Source organism: Anticarsia gemmatalis, chromosome 3 (assembly GCF_050436995.1).
Source record: "Anticarsia gemmatalis isolate Benzon Research Colony breed Stoneville strain chromosome 3, ilAntGemm2 primary, whole genome shotgun sequence".
Classification (NCBI taxonomy): Eukaryota; Metazoa; Arthropoda; class Insecta; order Lepidoptera; family Erebidae; genus Anticarsia; species Anticarsia gemmatalis.
Window position 1 is genome coordinate 5,094,079 of NC_134747.1, and position 17,898 is coordinate 5,111,976.

Genomic DNA, 17,898 nt, shown 5'->3' on the forward strand with positions numbered 1-17,898 from the left:
TTTAACTGAACTGTAGAAATAAAAATAGTAATAGTGATTGATACTATTGCAGCTACTTACTGCTACTTGCTACTTGTGCTAGTTAGCACGCATCGAAAAAGTTTGAGTGTCTCAAAATTGCTGCGAAATTAAAATAATATAAGAGTTTTCGGATAGGATTGGGAGTGATGGAGACGTAACAACAACGGCGTCCGTCTGTCTTGTCATCTACATTTCTTTCATGAATGTTGTCTTTTTATAATTTTACTTCCTTACAGCGGCTTGAAGCTATATTCAGACACATAAACTTATTCGTCGCGTGCTATGAATAGCTTTTACTTAGACTACTTAATTCAATATTTTTGAACTAAATATAGCAGTACGAAGCACTGTTAACAAATTACGATGTATCGTCTTTTCTGTGACACAGGTGGCAACATCCCCAAGCGGTGCAATGAAGCGTATATCATCAGACGAGAGCGGCACGGAGGCGCGCAAGGCACTCAACACGGGCTGGGCCAGCCCTCAGGCCAGCTCTTCGCGGATGGAGCCCGATGCTGCCAAGCCACTCGACAGGCAACACGTTGGCGTTGTCGTTAACCTACTGCTTAGACTGGCTTGTCAGGTAAATACTAATAATAAAATTTTATTTCTTACTGTCTCACTATTTGGTGTCAATCTCCTCTCGCTATGATACAGGTTATCGGATTAGCGGCCCACGGTATATTTTTTTGAGGATTGACTAAAATGACTTCAACAAGTTGTAGACTTATTTTTGGTAGAATCGTATCGAAAGCAATTTAGTTGTTCAAGTGCTTCAGTATGATGTTTGTATGGTTTGGACGTTAATAGATAACAAAAGAGTCTTCAAGAGCGAGTCCACAACATATTTAAAATTACAGCTGTCATTATAGTTAATTGTTTTTGAGATTTCTTCTTCGCTATTTTTTTTTTAATTGAAACATACATCATGGTTTATTAACTTTGTTTTCTACTATTAGGTGAATGAGGGCAGCGTAGCAGGCGGCGGATCGACGGGCGCGTCTCCTGGCGAGCAGTTGTCGCGGCGCTGCGTGCTGCTGCTCAAGACTGCGCTCAAACCTGACGTGTGGCCACACCTCTGCGAACCTAAGCTACCTTGGCTTGACAAAGTATGAACCATTTTTTTTACATTAGATATGAGTTTAGTAGCTTTTCTTGCCAGTAATGATTCATTCCATGGCGCAGTGGTTAGGTCGCCACGCCGATACCACTGCGGCGGGAGGTCGTGGGTTCGATTCCCACACGGAACAATTATTTGTGCGATCCAAAAATAATTGTTTCGGGCCTGGTTGTACTTTGTATCCATTGTTTGTATGTTTGTAAAAGTCCCCGCGACACAAGAGCAATTATTAATGCGAGTTGGCTTTAAAAAAAAAATCTTATGTTTTTTTCTGAATATTATATTAGCGTTAAAGTCAAGGTTAAGCATTTTCTGATGACCTAAAAAACCGGTTAAATTTTAATTGTCTGGGTAATCCTGAACGAACAATAATTTACAAACTAAGAGCACAAAATAATAATAATAAAAAATAATAATAAATTTAACCCATTTATGTCCCACTGCTGGGCAAGGGTCTCCTCCCGTAATGAGGGAGGGGTTAGGCCTTGAGTCCACCACGCTGGCCAAGTGCGGGTTGGGGACTTTGCATGCCCTCAATAAATGTTTGAAACAATTTTTTTAGGCATGCAAGGTTTCCTCACGATGTTTTCCTTCACCGTTGGAGCATGTGATAATTATTTCTAATACACACTTAACTTCGAAAAGTTATTGGTGTGTTGCCTCGGGTTCGAACCTGCGACCACTTGCGTGGGAGGTGTCAACTTATACCACTCGGCTATCACTGCTTCTAAGAGCACAAAATTATAGCAAAAAATTTTGACACGGTTTGGAATATTGATTTTCTTATTTATTTTACCAGGTATTCTCAACAGCAGAGGCCAACGCGGGTGGTTGTGCGAACGCGTGTACAGCTTTAGAACTTCTCGTATTTCTATTAGGTGTGCTAAGACGTGAACAAATCTTAGTGGCACTGAAGCCGCTTCAGCGTGGACTGGCGGCGTGCGTGTCGTCCACTAACCCCAAGATAGTGCGCCTCACGCACAACCTGCTCGCTAAACTGACTGCTATATTCCCTACTGAACCTACGGGAGCTGCGCAAGCGTCGAAGGTAAGCCAAATGGATATTTATTTCATGTTTTGTTTAGTATTTGCCACGAACAAATTCAGCGTTCATTAATAATTATAAATTTTTATTGGTGCTTTATTGAATTAAATTGTACCTTAAGAATTGCGTCTAAAATAGAATAAAATGTGTGTTAGCTTAATTCAAAATTAAATTTTATGTTATTTGTAGTACGAAGAGTTGGAGACATTATACGCGAGTGTGAGCAAGTATGCATTTGAAGGGCTGGCTACTTACGAAAAGTCAGCCACCGGCCAGACTGCCGGCGCTGCAACAGCTGCAGGTAATTCTTAGCCCAAATCATAAAATATATCTTAACGTTTATAGTTTAATCATATATCGAATGTATAAATCAGTATTGTAAATATGAGCTATGTAATGATAGTACTTCGTATATGGGGCGGACGTTTATAACGGACGTATGGGGTGTTCGTTGAACACCACACTTATAACTGCTGTTATTCAGTCTTTTTACCGCAAAAAAACAGATATCACAAGAGAAAGAACGCGTTTGAAAAGATCTAGCGTGCTCATCCATGATCGGAGGCACCGTACATGTAAATGGGGCTATCGCCTTTATTTTATGAGCTAACCGACTGCACTTAGTAACGAGGTTTTGCTTGTATCACTAGGTACTCCGGCCGCAAGCGGTGCCAGTGCCCTACTGGGTCCGCTGATGATGTTGAAGGCATGCTGCTCGTCCAACCCCGCATACATCGACCGACTACTACAGGCGCTAATGCGAGTGTTACAACGCATGGCCAGAGACCATGTCGCTCCCAGCCCTGATCACGCGCTCGCTGATCTACTCGTTAGTACTTACTATATATTTTATTATCTCCATAATTTGTGAAATATTGAAAAGCTGCCTCGCGCAACTTCGCTTGCCTCACATAAGAGAGAATGGGTGAAATTTTTCCCCGTTTTTGTAACATTTTTTACTGGTACTCTGCTCCTATTGGTCGTAGCTTGATGATCGTAGCCTTTCTCAATAAATGGGCTATCTAACACAGAATTTTTCAAATCGGACCAGTAGTTTCAGAGGTTAGCGCGTTTAAACAAACAAACAAACTCTTCAGCTTTATAATATTAGTATAGATTTTTTTAAGTATAAAACGGTTTTTACCAGACAGTTTATTTTTGAGAGCACTACCTCCTATTTGAGATTCGTGAGATTTAAGCGGATACGTTTATGTTTTTGCATATACGAGCGAGAGCGTTTTGACATATTAAAATTTACGAATGAACCCTTTCGGATTACCCGCCAAGATATCTATCTTAATTTGGAACTACTAAATACATAAACGTTCATATTAATGTTTTTTATTTGAAAAAGTTTAAATAATTCGTATTTTCCACAGATTCTAGCACTGGATCTTCTAAAAGCCCGTGTATCTGTGATGCCAGGAGATACCAGGAAAACATTCATTGGCACTATCCTGGTTGGATTGATTGAAAAGACTACAGATGCTAAGGTAAACTCTTTATTCATTTGAGTTAACTTCAATATTATTTACATGGAAACAAGTTTATTTCTTAATCAAATAGTACTTACTAGCTTATGTCGGTGACTCTGTTCGTGTTGTTTTCTTTATTAAAAATAGTATCATACCCTGTGATATAATCATCTTTCATTTTATCCAATTATACCCTTAAATCTGGACTTGTGTTGGCGAGAAGCACGAGACACTCACACATTTCATATTTTTAATACTAGTATGATTTTTTATCAGGTGATGAAAGCCATCATCCGCATGGTTGAAGAATGGGTGAAGTGGCGTGGTACATCGCCTGCCGGCGCGGCGGCCGTGGCGGGCTCCAGCACCGCCGTCAGCGCAGGCGCCACACCCTCACTGAGGGAGAAGTCCATCCTGCTGGTCAAACTGATGCAATACGTCGAGAAACGCTTCCCAGATGATCTAGAGCTTAATGCACTCTTCCTTGAACTTATAAATTACGTCTACAGGTAACTATATTAGTTTTTGTATAGGTACAATTCGTATAGAAGGAAATGCATTGTGTAAATTAGCGGTCTTCCTAATCCCGCTCTGCTCTACCATTTAGAAAAGTCTTGCAATCCCGGCAAAATAGGAATATCGCACAACAAACTGCCTCATTCCCGTCATACAAAGATGATAAACCCTTAAACTGATTGACTGATTTGATTGAACCGGATTGACTCCAATGGGAGTACTTTTATGAACATGCAAAACAATTTATCCAACAATTAACATGTAATACTATTTGACAGAGATGAGCACTTGAAGATGACAGAGCTATCAATGAAGCTAGAGCCAGCGTTCCTCGCGGGTCTCCGCTGCCCGCAGCCCCACATCCGCGCTAAGTTCTTCGAAGTGTACGACCAGAGCGTGCGCAGGCGCATCTTTGACCGCCTCCTGTACATCATTTGCTCACAGAACTGGGAACATATTGGTCAACACTTCTGGATCAAACAGTGCCTTGAGTTATTACTCGTTACTTGCGTGCCAAGTAAGTGTATCTTCATTATCACTGTTTAGTATTAATAAATATTATTTATAAAACTTTTTCTACAACATTATTAAAGTAATATTCTATCCTGTATATTAATCGCTCGAAAAAAAATAAGTGTAAGGGAAATACGCTCAAATATTGCTGGATTGCATATTGTACGAGTGCTCGAAATTATTAATTCGGTCACATTTGCGTAGGTTAGTAAGTACTTGCGTACTTACTAGATACGCGTAGATGCCCGTGAATGCATTCCCAAATTACATTTAAAAAAATGACAGAACTGAATCTTAAATTCACCAATTATGATAATAATAAATAAATCATGGTCTTTTATTCGTTTTCTTCTTTCTCAGCAACACAAATAAGGCTATCAAACCCTAAATACCTGTTGCCGAGCATCTCGTCAGTAATAAACACAGCGGACAGTGAAGATCGCAAGTCGTTCGTCATATTCAGCTCCGTGAAGGAGGAGTCCTCGGACGGGTTCAGTGACTCACTCGATCCTGATAAAGAGGACGTACTCGATATGGATCTCGATTCTAGTTCCACTGCTAAAGAAGAGTGTGTTACTAAATCTGTTGCTAATAGGTAAGTACTGTTTGTTACATAATACGTTTTTTTTATTGTGAAGATACATTGAAGATGAGAACTCCATTAAATGAGTCATTGCGAAAATTTGTAACAGGCTAAAGCCAATGCCAATGCTTCGTACTTGCACATAGTTTTACTTGATGAAGTATGAAAGGTATGAGTAAACTTCTGTACGATTGGCGCCTCCTAGTTGTGGGTTTGGGGTCCACACATAGATTTTTACTCCAGTAACACTGAATTGGGTCTAATAAATTAAATTAAAATAATAAATATATTTATACACCATATTTATATTTAATGTCTAGTTCTACTTCCATTACTACAAACCTCTATATTTCATCTCATTTGTTATAGATTGCGTACATTGAACCAAATAGTAGCGAAACAGTCAGAGTTCTTGGAGATGTCTCGTCGCGTTCGCACTGAACAGTTAGTAGTGGCGGCCGCGCAACTCTGTCATATGGACGACGCGCTCGCACATCACACGTGGTTACGACTCTTCCCACGGCTATGGAACACTTTCGACGAGCGACAGTTAGGGGTAAGTAGAAGATATGCCTTACAAAAGAAAAAAGATAAGCAATTTACATAAGTATATTAATTACTTTTGGTTTGGTGGTTCGATTGGTGGGTTTGGAAGTGCTATTTAACCTTTCTTATTTAGCCCCAAGTTTGATAACGTACGGCATATGGCATATGGCAATTGCTTCGACCACTGTTACATGGGATTAGCATTATTATTGCGGTACTTGGGTGATTGGATTTCATTTACTTTTGCGTACACCAGACTTCAGGCATAACAGGCGTAGTTCTATAAAAAATTACCAAATTAAATCCCGTGATGAAGCTTTCAGTGCATTTTCTGTAACATTTCCTCTAAAAAGAAACAATTTAACATAATTATTGAATGATCTTTTGTCCACAGACGGTAATGAACGAAATAGTTCCGTTCATAATATCGGGCGTGCACGTAGTACAGCGAGATCAGCCGCTCAGTGCGTTGAACACGTTCATAGAAGCGCTCGCACGGTGCAACCCGCCCGTTAGCATCAAACCGTAAGTATATTCTAACTTCCTGTTAAAGGTAAGCAGGTGTCACAGCCTATGGATAAGTATCGAATAACCTATCCAATAGATAAGGTGACAGCAATATATAAAAGACTGTCAAAATTTACACCGGGTATGATAATTGATGCGTCTGAAGTAGTTAAATATTGTTTTTGACCAAGAAAATGGGGTTCGATTCACTAATCTAATAAAGGTCGATTTTGACAATTCAGTAATCCTGGTGCTAACAATCGATAGTTCTTTCTCAATAATTAAATTCTTTTCAGGCCTATGATGAAATACTTGGGTAAAACTCACAACCTATGGCACCGAATGACCCTAAATCTGGAACAGATGGCTATAGACCAGGCGAGTGGACGCGCACAACGCGAACCACTTGAAATTTACGACTATGACATTGAAACTACTACACCTACTGTAAGTACATGCTTTTAAAAAGTACTATTTCTAAAATGTAATTATAATTCTGCCTACTTTCTAATTTGCAATGATTTATTATATGAAGAATATGATAAAACGTCATGAAACAAATTGAGGCGCCCATAGCCAGTTGCACTCACCGGTCGGTAAACGATCTGTGGGTTAAGCAACCGTTAGCGCGGTCCATCTATAGATGGGTGACCGCGCCAACGGTGGTGTTTGAACAGGGCATCTCCGTGCTTTGGAGGGCAGTTAAAAAAGGGTTCCGTTTCGAGTACAGCATGCTCTCGAAGTGCGGGTTAGGGACATACTTTATACTAATTTCGTTTTGCCTATTGTTATACAGGAAGTGCTAGATTCTCTGAGCGACATGTACGAACTCTTGCAAGAGGAAGACATGTGGTCCGGCCTGTGGCAGAAACACGCTCGGTACCGCGAGACCAACGTCGCTATCGCTTACGAGCAACAAGGCTTCTTCGAACAGGCGCAAGTATGTACCAACTGCTCAATTTATATTATATCCTTTTATTCTCATATACCCTTTTTCCCCTTCTTATAGTAAATTTAAGAGAACATCTACATAACGGAAGACCTTTGTCTATAAAATATTATATGGCAATAATTGCCCTAGTTGTTGGTTCTTTTTTCACCCACTACATAGCTCTGGTAAAAATACAATTAAGGATCACTTTTCTTTTTTTCCTAGTTTGGCATGTTATTCTTTTTCTAGGCTGCCTACGATGTCGCTATGGCTAAACTCAAACAGGAATACACAGCCAATCCGGCCTCATACAACATGCATAAAGAGTGCACTTTATGGACTCAACACTGGTTGAAGTGCGCCAAAGAACTGAACCAATGGGACTCGCTGCTCGAGCTCGGTCTCACTAGGAGCGGCAGGGATCCCTTCTTGATACTCGAGAGCTCGTGGAGGAATCCCAACTGGGCTACGATGAAGGAAGCTCTCGCTGAAGTGGAATACAACTGTCCTAAGGAATCGGGTATGTAATGAACCGACTTTAGACCCGTTATTCTCGATTTAGTGTCGACTAAAATTTTCCGATATGTTTACTTTTAATAGTAGCAAAGGTATATTAAATACATCTGTTTTTGTTATAACTGAAAAATAAACAAAAACAATTACAAGATTTCTTTTCAAACACAAATCAGTGGTCTTTAGCCCACAGGCGTGATGAGAGGGGATTCGCTCGTTCAGACCTGATAGATTAACGGTGTTGGTACTGTGCAGCGTGGCTGGTGAACCTGTACCGCGGCTACCTGTGCATCTGTGCGGGCGGCGAGCAGCAGCTCAGTAGTGTGGAGCGACACGCCGAGGCCGCCGCCGCGCAGGCGCTGCGGGAGTGGCGCCGCCTGCCGCGCCTCGTGGCACACGCGCACCTGCCCCTGCTCCGCGCCGCGCAGCAGCTCATGGAGCTCAGCGAGGCCGCGCAGATCCGCACCGTGAGTACATACTGCGCGAGTGGCGCCGCCTGCCGCGCCTCGTGGCACACGCGCACCTGCCCCTGCTCCGCGCCGCGCAGCAGCTCATGGAGCTCAGCGAGGCCGCGCAGATCCGCACCGTGAGTACATACTGCGCGAGTGGCGCCGCCTGCCGCGCCTCGTGGCACACGCGCACCTGCCCCTGCTCCGCGCCGCGCAGCAGCTCATGGAGCTCAGCGAGGCCGCGCAGATCCGCACCGTGAGTACATACTGCGCGAGTGGCGCCGCCTGCCGCGCCTCGTGGCACACGCGCACCTGCCCCTGCTCCGCGCCGCGCAGCAGCTCATGGAGCTCAGCGAGGCCGCGCAGATCCGCACCGTGAGTACATACTGCGCGAGTGGCGCCGCCTGCCGCGCCTCGTGGCACACGCGCACCTGCCCCTGCTCCGCGCCGCGCAGCAGCTCATGGAGCTCAGCGAGGCCGCGCAGATCCGCACCGTGAGTACATACTGCGCGAGTGGCGCCGCCTGCCGCGCCTCGTGGCACACGCGCACCTGCCCCTGCTCCGCGCCGCGCAGCAGCTCATGGAGCTCAGCGAGGCCGCGCAGATCCGCACCGTGAGTACATACTGCGCGAGTGGCGCCGCCTGCCGCGCCTCGTGGCACACGCGCACCTGCCCCTGCTCCGCGCCGCGCAGCAGCTCATGGAGCTCAGCGAGGCCGCGCAGATCCGCACCGTGAGTACATACTGCGCGAGTGGCGCCGCCTGCCGCGCCTCGTGGCACACGCGCACCTGCCCCTGCTCCGCGCCGCGCAGCAGCTCATGGAGCTCAGCGAGGCCGCGCAGATCCGCACCGTGAGTACATACTGCGCGAGTGGCGCCGCCTGCCGCGCCTCGTGGCACACGCGCACCTGCCCCTGCTCCGCGCCGCGCAGCAGCTCATGGAGCTCAGCGAGGCCGCGCAGATCCGCACCGTGAGTACATACTGCGCGAGTGGCGCCGCCTGCCGCGCCTCGTGGCACACGCGCACCTGCCCCTGCTCCGCGCCGCGCAGCAGCTCATGGAGCTCAGCGAGGCCGCGCAGATCCGCACCGTGAGTACATACTGCGCGAGTGGCGCCGCCTGCCGCGCCTCGTGGCACACGCGCACCTGCCCCTGCTCCGCGCCGCGCAGCAGCTCATGGAGCTCAGCGAGGCCGCGCAGATCCGCACCGTGAGTACATACTGCGCGAGTGGCGCCGCCTGCCGCGCCTCGTGGCACACGCGCACCTGCCCCTGCTCCGCGCCGCGCAGCAGCTCATGGAGCTCAGCGAGGCCGCGCAGATCCGCACCGTGAGTACATACTGCGCGAGTGGCGCGAGTACATACTCTAGCGGTCACCTCGTACATGCACGGCATGCAGGCACCCTGTACCGCTTCGTTCGCATGGAATCGCATTACACCGATGTTGTCTCACAACCACCCTCTTTAATTGTGAAGATTGGATCATCCGATTTTTGTACGAGCTAAGTATACTTCAACGAGCCTTAAGGACGAGAGACTGGAGATATTGTTTTGTATTATGTGTACTATGTGTATTTCTTCCTAATCTGTTGACGGTGTCAATCAATTGCCACGCTCGAAATCGTAATGAATCTTTAGGCGAGCGGTCACTAACCTTATGCCAGCTAAAATTTTATAGACAAGTGTGCAAAGAAAACTAGGTCCAAAATGCAATAAGTATACAAACTTAAACTACCGTAGTCCCAACATTCAATCATACAGAATACAACAGAATCATCTTACTACTAACTTGCTAAAAAACTATGTTGGTAACAGTATTCTTTGGCCAACTGTTCATCACCATTGTGGTGCTCGAACACATGATAAAGACACCCAAACACTCATAGTTATGACTCTACCTTAGTGTCACCTTGTATGGAATTTTAGCTATCAAAAACTTAGTGCTCGCTGATCTACAGATTCGTTAAATGATTGCGAATGTGGTAAACATTTTGGGTAACTAATGACAAGGGCAATTCCTTTTACACAGCAGCCACAAACGGCCTCAAATGCAGTAAGTACAATACACGCTCGAGAATACAATGAATTTAAATTATATTGTTTAAACTTCATTCCATTCTTTAGTGAGAGTTTTAAACACCTAAGTAGTAAATAATCACGTTGTACCCGCCATCAGCTTAGTGCTAAAAATATATTGCAATAAAATCAAATAGATTTTTAAAAAGTAGTTTTCTGTGGCACCGTATTTTTGTGTGCTCTTGAACTGGAATTGCATTTACAATATCGAGGCTCAACTTTTAGATTCTACTTCTAAAGCTAATTAAATTATACATTATGAGTAAGTAGTTGTTGCCATTACTCGTTGTGTAAGTCCGGTTCCAGTTAAAACGTCAACTGGACTATTTAAAATAATATCTGTTCGTAGGGTCTCCTGCACAGCCGCCCCACATCTCTGCACGATATGAAGGCCATAGTGAAAACGTGGCGCAACCGCCTGCCCGTAGTGGCCGACCCGCTGTCGCACTGGGGCGCGATCTTCACGTGGCGACAGCACCACTACCAGTTCATCGCGTCGCACTACGACTCGCAGACCGACCATGCGTCCAATCACAGCATGCTCGGCGTTCATGCTAGCGCTCAGGTAACCTAATAAACTTTTCATATGAACATATTATTACTCAAGAAAAATTTTGACAGCGCTCTAGGCAGTTGTTTACAACGTGCAAGTGACAGCTGAGTGCACGTGCACGTATCCGCCCTGATTGTAACCCAATACAGAGATAATCTATTTGAAGCAATGTTACTATATTATTATTGTCTGTATTTTTAATCTCATTTATTTATATATAATACTATCTGTTTCTTCTTCTCTCCAGGCTATAATACACTTTGCAAAAATAGCAAGAAAACACAACCTATCAGGCGTGTGCCTGGACTCTCTACACCGTATATACACAATACCTAGTGTTCCGATCGTGGATTGTTTCCAAAAGATACGACAACAAGTCAAGTGTCACATACAAATGTCTTGGACTGAGGGCAAGGAGGAGTTGCAAGAGGGCTTAGACATGATCGAATCAACGAACTTCAAGTACTTTACAAAGGAAATGACGGCAGAATTCTACGCGTTCAAAGGATTGCTTCTAGCTCAACTTGGAAGATCAGAAGACGCGAACAAAGCTTTTGCAGCAGCAGTCCAGCTTCACGATACTTTGGTGAAAGCGTGGGCGCTCTGGGGAGACTATTTAGAACAGATATTTATAAGAGATCATAGACAGATACAAGTGGGCGTATCTGCTATGACTTGCTTCTTACATGCCTGCCGTCATCAGAACGAATCTAAATCAAGGAAATATTGCGCTAAGGTAAAGTACCACCCATTTCATCTACATTTTATTTTTGAATACTGATACCGTTATAAAGGAAGTGCTTAGTAATAATACATTTTTTGTAATTCAATAGGTACTTTGGATGTTAAGTTTCGACGATGAAAAGAACAGCCTAGCGGAAGCACTAGACAAGTACTCAGTCGGTGTGCCCCCCGTTCAATGGTTGCCATGGATACCACAGCTCCTCGCCTGCCTCGTCCAATACGATGGAAATGTCATACTCAATCTTCTTAGCCATGTAAGTACCGTTATAACACTATAATTTTCTACTACCTATTGTTTTATACTTCGTTCATGCCTGTCTGGTTTTAAAGGGTAATTTAGGTTACTGCCAAACAAGAACCCTCTTATTCATAAACACATTATAAACCTATTTTAGTTAAAAAGCTACCATAATATGTTTTCTCTTTGTTATTTTGCTAAGAAGTGAAAGAAACAAAACACTTTATAAGCCTTTCATAACTTCATATATTTTTATGAATAAGAGGGGAAGTGTTCATAAGGAATCTACAAGCCAAATTTGCTGATCCTCAGTCGAAGATCTTACGTCGGCTGTTTACTTCAAAATAATTTCAGTAACTTGTAAAATCATGTCGCCAACACCAACTCGTGATATGTATTGTAGGGTCGTTTTGTTATGTAGACTCCTTTTCCTTTAGATGTTTTCAAATTGCGTTATTTGTCTTGGTAGCAATTCATAGATAAGCCGCTTGTTTAAATAGTCGCCACATCTACGACGCAGAAAAAAAAGAAGCTTTACACACTTAAAAAACAATTTGTTGTTAATAATATTGGTGAATTTTGTTATAGGTTGGCCGACTTTACCCGCAAGCTGTATACTTCCCCATTCGCACGCTATACTTGACTCTGAAGATTGAACAACGCGAGAGACACAAGACCGCCGAGAACATCGCCGCGCACCTACCACATCAACCCACCACCTCTGCTGTAAGACCACCAATATACAATACATAGATACTTCATACATGCATACATGCAAACATACTGAGTAGTAGTGTAAAAGAAGGTAGTGTTTTATTGTACGTAGGTTACGTACTATAAAAATCTTGGCCGATATATTTTTTTAATTTTCGACATCTGTGGTGCTGTGGTTATGATGGTCTCATAACTGCTATTAGTGCATCAGTTCGATTCCCACACAAAATATTTGTGCAATCTACAATTTTGTACTCTGTGGCTGTTGCCTTTAAGAAATACTATTTACGCTATGAAAACTACAAAAGTTAGGTAATAAATGTATCAAAAAATTATCTGAAACATTGTTTATTTTATAAACTGCTTTATTTTTGAGATATTTTATTAACATGCATCACTTATGTTGATAACAGGGTCATCGCTTTAAACAAACTTATTATTTTCCTGTTTACATAAGCAATCGTGATAATATCCAAATTTTTTAAACTTTTTTTGCTGTAAAATCGTTTGTTTTCACTAGTATACCTAACAGCGAATTACTCAATACTAAAAATAAACAACTGTTCGTGTGACCATTGTTAAGTTATGTATTGACTGGTGTTGTGTGGTTCAGGGAGGCAGCAAGGTGAGTGAGAGCGCATCGTCGTCGAGCAGCGGCTCCACGGGCCCCGAGGCCGGGCCCATCAAGGCCACGCTGCCCATGTGGCGCTGCTCCAAGATCATGCAGCTGCAGAGGGAGATACATCCCACCGTGCTCTCGTCACTCGAGGGCATCGTCGATCAGGTCACTATACTATTATTACACACATACATTAGTTCTCCTTTTTCTCATACAGCCAGGCGTACACCAAAGAATGCCACTCGCTACAATCTCTACAAACTTTCCTTACTTTACTCGAATATGAACTGTTAAGTAGAAATGATTTTAAATTATTTAGTTATGAAGATTATTATTGCTATTATCATATGGATTCTTTTGAGTGTTGTATCTATGTGTAATCAATACTAAGCGTCTACACGCTGCAACAATATCCCCTTTATACTCGGACGATTGAAATCAAAATACCTGTCGAAACAAACTGTTCGTTAGTTAAAGAAGAAGTAGCTGATAAGATAAAATATGTTATTTGTATGTACAGATGGTATGGTTCCGCGAGAACTGGTACGAGGAGGTGTTGCGGCAGCTGCGCGCGGGGCTGTGCAAGTGCCACGTGGTGGCGTTCCACCACCGCGCCGCAGTCGCCGACGCCACCGTCACGCCACACACACTCAACTTCATCAAAAAGGTCGTCTCCACTTTCGGCATCGGCATTGGTATAAGTAAGTATTGTCGTATCAGCTGGTTGCGATATTATACCTTTTATTACGATATACACTTGTTCTTTACTACTTTGGACACAATTTTACAGTGATACAAATGAAACTTACCGGGTCAATTTGATGTATGTTTAAGAATTGGACGAAAATGTTCTAATACAGAAAGAAATGTATTTTCTAATTATAGTAATCTAAGCCACTTTTTTAACACAATGTCGGTTGTACTTATGCACAGGATATATTTAAGAATTATGAGAAAGGAATTAAATTTCCTTATATTTTAACTTAAACCTCAAAAGCTTTATCCAAATATACTTTAAAAACCTTTAAACAGAACGATTAGTCAACATAACGCCTTGACTTTTCTTGTTGTGGTCGTATTGTAAAAGCGACTCAAAGTTGTAGGATAACATCAGTCTCCATTCATATGACACACATCAAAACACAATAACATACAATTTATTTCAGAGATATAATGGCACGGTATTATCTGTGTGGTTATATGTTAAACAAGATTGTTTCAGGTAATGTCGTTATTTGTTCACAATTAGTTAGTACTAATCATGTATTGTTGGGTCTCACACTCATTTTATTATGTATGTATACTGATGTTATGCCTTTTGCGAGCGTTATTTTATACAGATACTCCATTTTGTATGTCTACAGAAAGTGTTTCAAGTACTGTAAGTGCTACATTCTCTTCAGCTGCATCAGAGAGCATCGCCCGCCGCGCCCAAGCCACCGTACAAGACCCTATCTTCCAGAAGATGAAGAATCAGTTTACTGCTGACTTTGACTTTACACAACCTAATGCTATGAAATTACAAAATCTTATACAAAAATTGAGAAAGTGGGTCAAGATACTCGAGTCCAAAACAAAAATTCTGCCCAAGTAAGTAGTTGTCAGGCATTGAGAACTCCCAACTAAGGTAAATACAGAGGAGATAATTTTTACGATTGTGCCGTCCATTTTCCATGTATAGAACTTAGCGTCACTGTCATGAGCAATCTAACCCCATCGCGTAGTTTAGACAGGGTTTTGGCTTCGCGCTTCATTCACTCCAGTAGCTTTCGGGTTCATAATAATCAAGCGCTCATCTACTAACACCTCCTGTCGACTCGTTAATGCACTGTTCTAATATTTATTTATTTTGTTTCATAGGTCTTTCCTCATTGAAGAAAAATGTAGGTTCTTATCAAACTTCAGTCTGAAAACGGCAGACGTAGAACTCCCTGGCGAGTTTCTGCTGCCGAAGCATACTCACTACCACGTACGAATTGCGAGGTTTATGCCGCGAGTTGAGATAGTACAAAAACATAATACCGCGGCACGCAGACTCTACATACGCGGTCATAATGGCAAGATATACCCGTACCTAGTCGTGAACGACTCTGGCCTAGGAGATGCAAGACGAGAAGAACGTGTGCTACAATTATTGAGGATGTTGAACCATTATTTAGGCAAACAAAAGGAAACATCTCGAAGATTCCTGCACTTTACAGTACCAAGAGTCGTATCAGTGTCGCCGCAGATGCGACTCGTGGAAGATAATCCTAGTTCGATATCTTTGCTGGAAATATATCGGACAGAATGTGCTAATAGGTATGTTGACGACTTGACAGTTGAATGTAAAAATAGTTTTAAATTATTTACTAATGCGGGTCGTTTGGATTATAGGGGTGTTGAATTCGATGCTCCTGTAGCCCGCTACTACGAGCGTCTGGCTGCAGTACAAGCACGCGGCTCTCAAGCTTCACATCAAGTTCTTAGGGATATTCTTCGAGAAGTGAGTAGATTTATGACCTTTAACTATAGTTGTAACGGAGGTGTACCGGATGTGAAATCGGAGTTTTAGACATTCAATATATTGAGAGCATTCGCTTAACCTTCAAATCCATTCATTGAACTAGACCAAATTTTAACCAATGTGACAATGAAAGTTCCAGAACCGTCCCTTACGTTTTGTGGATACAGAAGCTTAATCAAAAGATTTGGCATATTATGCGGAGGTCTTTACATTTTAATAGACTTACGCTTGTCCTTCGAGCGTATTTATAGATCTAGATATATCGCATTAACTCGCGTTTAGTTTTGTGGACCTAGTTACGTTAGTTTTGAGGAAATTCTGCTGTTATCCTGATGCGAATGAAGGCTCCATTACAACCCTTTCTTTAATTAACCGCGTCACTACATGTTCAGGATAATATTATTTACAATTTTTTATATCTTAGGTGCAAGCAACAATGGTACCAAAAGGCTTACTACGTGAATGGGCGGCTGCTACATTCGCGGCTCCGACCGATTATTGGACGTTCAGGAAGATGTTGACGTTACAACTGTCCCTCGCAAGCTTTGCCGAGTACGTGCTGCATCTGACAAGGCTCAACCCAGATATGATGTATGTGCATCAAGACTCGGGGCTCCTCAACGTGTCTTACTATAAATTTGATGTCGATGATGCTACAGGTTAGTGAATCTATGTAAATGACAAAAATAATGTTGTCTTTATAGACATAATACCAGCAATTTTTAGGGTTCTGTACCCAAAGATTAAAAACGGGACCCTTATACTGAGTTCACGCAGATTTGCAGATTTCCTGGAATATTACAATGATTAAAGAAAAATGTAATGTAGATTACCAATAACATTCATTGTTTCTTCCTACAGGTGAATTAGATTGCAATCGGCCAGTTCCATTCCGGTTGACTCCAAATATATCAGAACTTTTAACTACTATAGGAATCACCGGGCCTTTAACAGCTTCGGCCATTGCCGTCGCGCGGTGTCTAGTCACACCTAATTTTAAGGTAATATACGTGTATTTTTAATACCCACTGACAAATACTTCATCTAAATCTTAGTTCTTAATTTATTTGTGGTTTGTTTTTTGCAATTTTTTGCTTATTGTTGCCACATTTGCTAGTGAAAATATATCATAATATAGAGTGCCACAATATATAACGATCAATTCTGTTTCAGATTCAATCCATCTTGCGAACAATATTACGCGATGAGATGGTAACAGGCTATCGGAAGCGGTTAGAAGATAAAACGGGAATACCGGTAGCAGGCACATCGTCCACCGAGAACAAGCCTGTGGAAATGGACAGTGACACTATTGTCAATATGGTGAATAAAGCCGTGACGGTTATCATGAACAGGCTCAATTCTTTAGCAATGTTCGACGGGCCCGACAGCAAGGTAGCTACCCTGGTCACGGCAGCCAATAGCCATGACAACCTATGTCGCATGGACCCTGCATGGCATCCATGGTTATAAATTGACTTTCTCAACGTAAAATAGTTTTAGGTATTTCTTTTTTTAAGAAAAGTAAGTTTAATTTGTATAATTGATTTTATATTTAGCTAGCTGATAAACAAATTCACAGCAGTACTAATTGACTGTTTATTTTTCTTTTCTTAACTACAATCTATTTTGATGACAACACAATATAACATGGACTAAGCTATGGCCCAGTTTGAGATTAAGTCATTGAATTTCCCTTATCCCTCAAAAATACACATAATTTTCTTTTAAGAAAAATCTATTGTTGATATTTAGCTAGTTAACTAACAATAAAACATATCAACCGAATTGAAAAACATACATACTTAATGTGAAATTGGGCCATTAGCTTTACAGTAATAGCAGAAATAAGTGGACATTATGTTTTAAATTTAAAAACTACGTCAAAATAATGTTAGAATTAACAAGCCTAACTTTAATGGGGTATTGTTAGGTTGTCACTTGATAACATTAGCTGAAATATTACGACATACCGTTCCATTGATAAAACTTGTTATAGGGTTAAGCAAATTACTAAAAATGTATTTGTTATCAAATCATTCAGTACGTGCTGTGATCTATAAGATGTGAAGTATTAAAAAGTGAACGATAACTCTTAATTTGCAGTTTTATTTTTGCTTTACTCTATCCTCATACCTGTTTCCGTAAAACCAGTTTATCGACTGTGACATACATCAAACGAAGCTCTGATTGCATGTGCATGAGTGACAGCTAAGTACCTGCATGGGTGA

At 42.1% G+C, this 17,898-nt stretch overlaps 1 protein-coding gene across 1 annotated transcript in view; it reads left to right on the forward strand.

The window, feature by feature from the left end:
• Positions 1 to 17,766, forward strand: part of Nipped-A (Transcription-associated protein Nipped-A) — a 31,276-nt gene extending 13,510 nt beyond the window's left edge. The window contains exons 22-48 of the mRNA XM_076135937.1: positions 410 to 604; positions 981 to 1,130; positions 1,941 to 2,189; positions 2,376 to 2,487; positions 2,837 to 3,015; positions 3,566 to 3,679; positions 3,938 to 4,170; positions 4,456 to 4,694; positions 5,051 to 5,285; positions 5,643 to 5,829; positions 6,214 to 6,344; positions 6,623 to 6,773; positions 7,123 to 7,266; positions 7,507 to 7,777; positions 8,026 to 8,237; positions 10,643 to 10,858; positions 11,094 to 11,582; positions 11,680 to 11,844; positions 12,417 to 12,554; positions 13,156 to 13,326; positions 13,682 to 13,862; positions 14,526 to 14,751; positions 15,022 to 15,462; positions 15,538 to 15,646; positions 16,092 to 16,326; positions 16,529 to 16,668; positions 16,841 to 17,766. Of these exons, the coding sequence (XP_075992052.1) occupies positions 410 to 604; positions 981 to 1,130; positions 1,941 to 2,189; positions 2,376 to 2,487; positions 2,837 to 3,015; positions 3,566 to 3,679; positions 3,938 to 4,170; positions 4,456 to 4,694; positions 5,051 to 5,285; positions 5,643 to 5,829; positions 6,214 to 6,344; positions 6,623 to 6,773; positions 7,123 to 7,266; positions 7,507 to 7,777; positions 8,026 to 8,237; positions 10,643 to 10,858; positions 11,094 to 11,582; positions 11,680 to 11,844; positions 12,417 to 12,554; positions 13,156 to 13,326; positions 13,682 to 13,862; positions 14,526 to 14,751; positions 15,022 to 15,462; positions 15,538 to 15,646; positions 16,092 to 16,326; positions 16,529 to 16,668; positions 16,841 to 17,140 (5,613 nt within the window). The 3' untranslated portion in view covers positions 17,141 to 17,766. The remainder of the gene's footprint in view (positions 1 to 409; positions 605 to 980; positions 1,131 to 1,940; positions 2,190 to 2,375; positions 2,488 to 2,836; positions 3,016 to 3,565; positions 3,680 to 3,937; positions 4,171 to 4,455; positions 4,695 to 5,050; positions 5,286 to 5,642; positions 5,830 to 6,213; positions 6,345 to 6,622; positions 6,774 to 7,122; positions 7,267 to 7,506; positions 7,778 to 8,025; positions 8,238 to 10,642; positions 10,859 to 11,093; positions 11,583 to 11,679; positions 11,845 to 12,416; positions 12,555 to 13,155; positions 13,327 to 13,681; positions 13,863 to 14,525; positions 14,752 to 15,021; positions 15,463 to 15,537; positions 15,647 to 16,091; positions 16,327 to 16,528; positions 16,669 to 16,840) is intronic.
• The last annotated feature ends 132 nt before the right edge of the window (positions 17,767 to 17,898 follow it).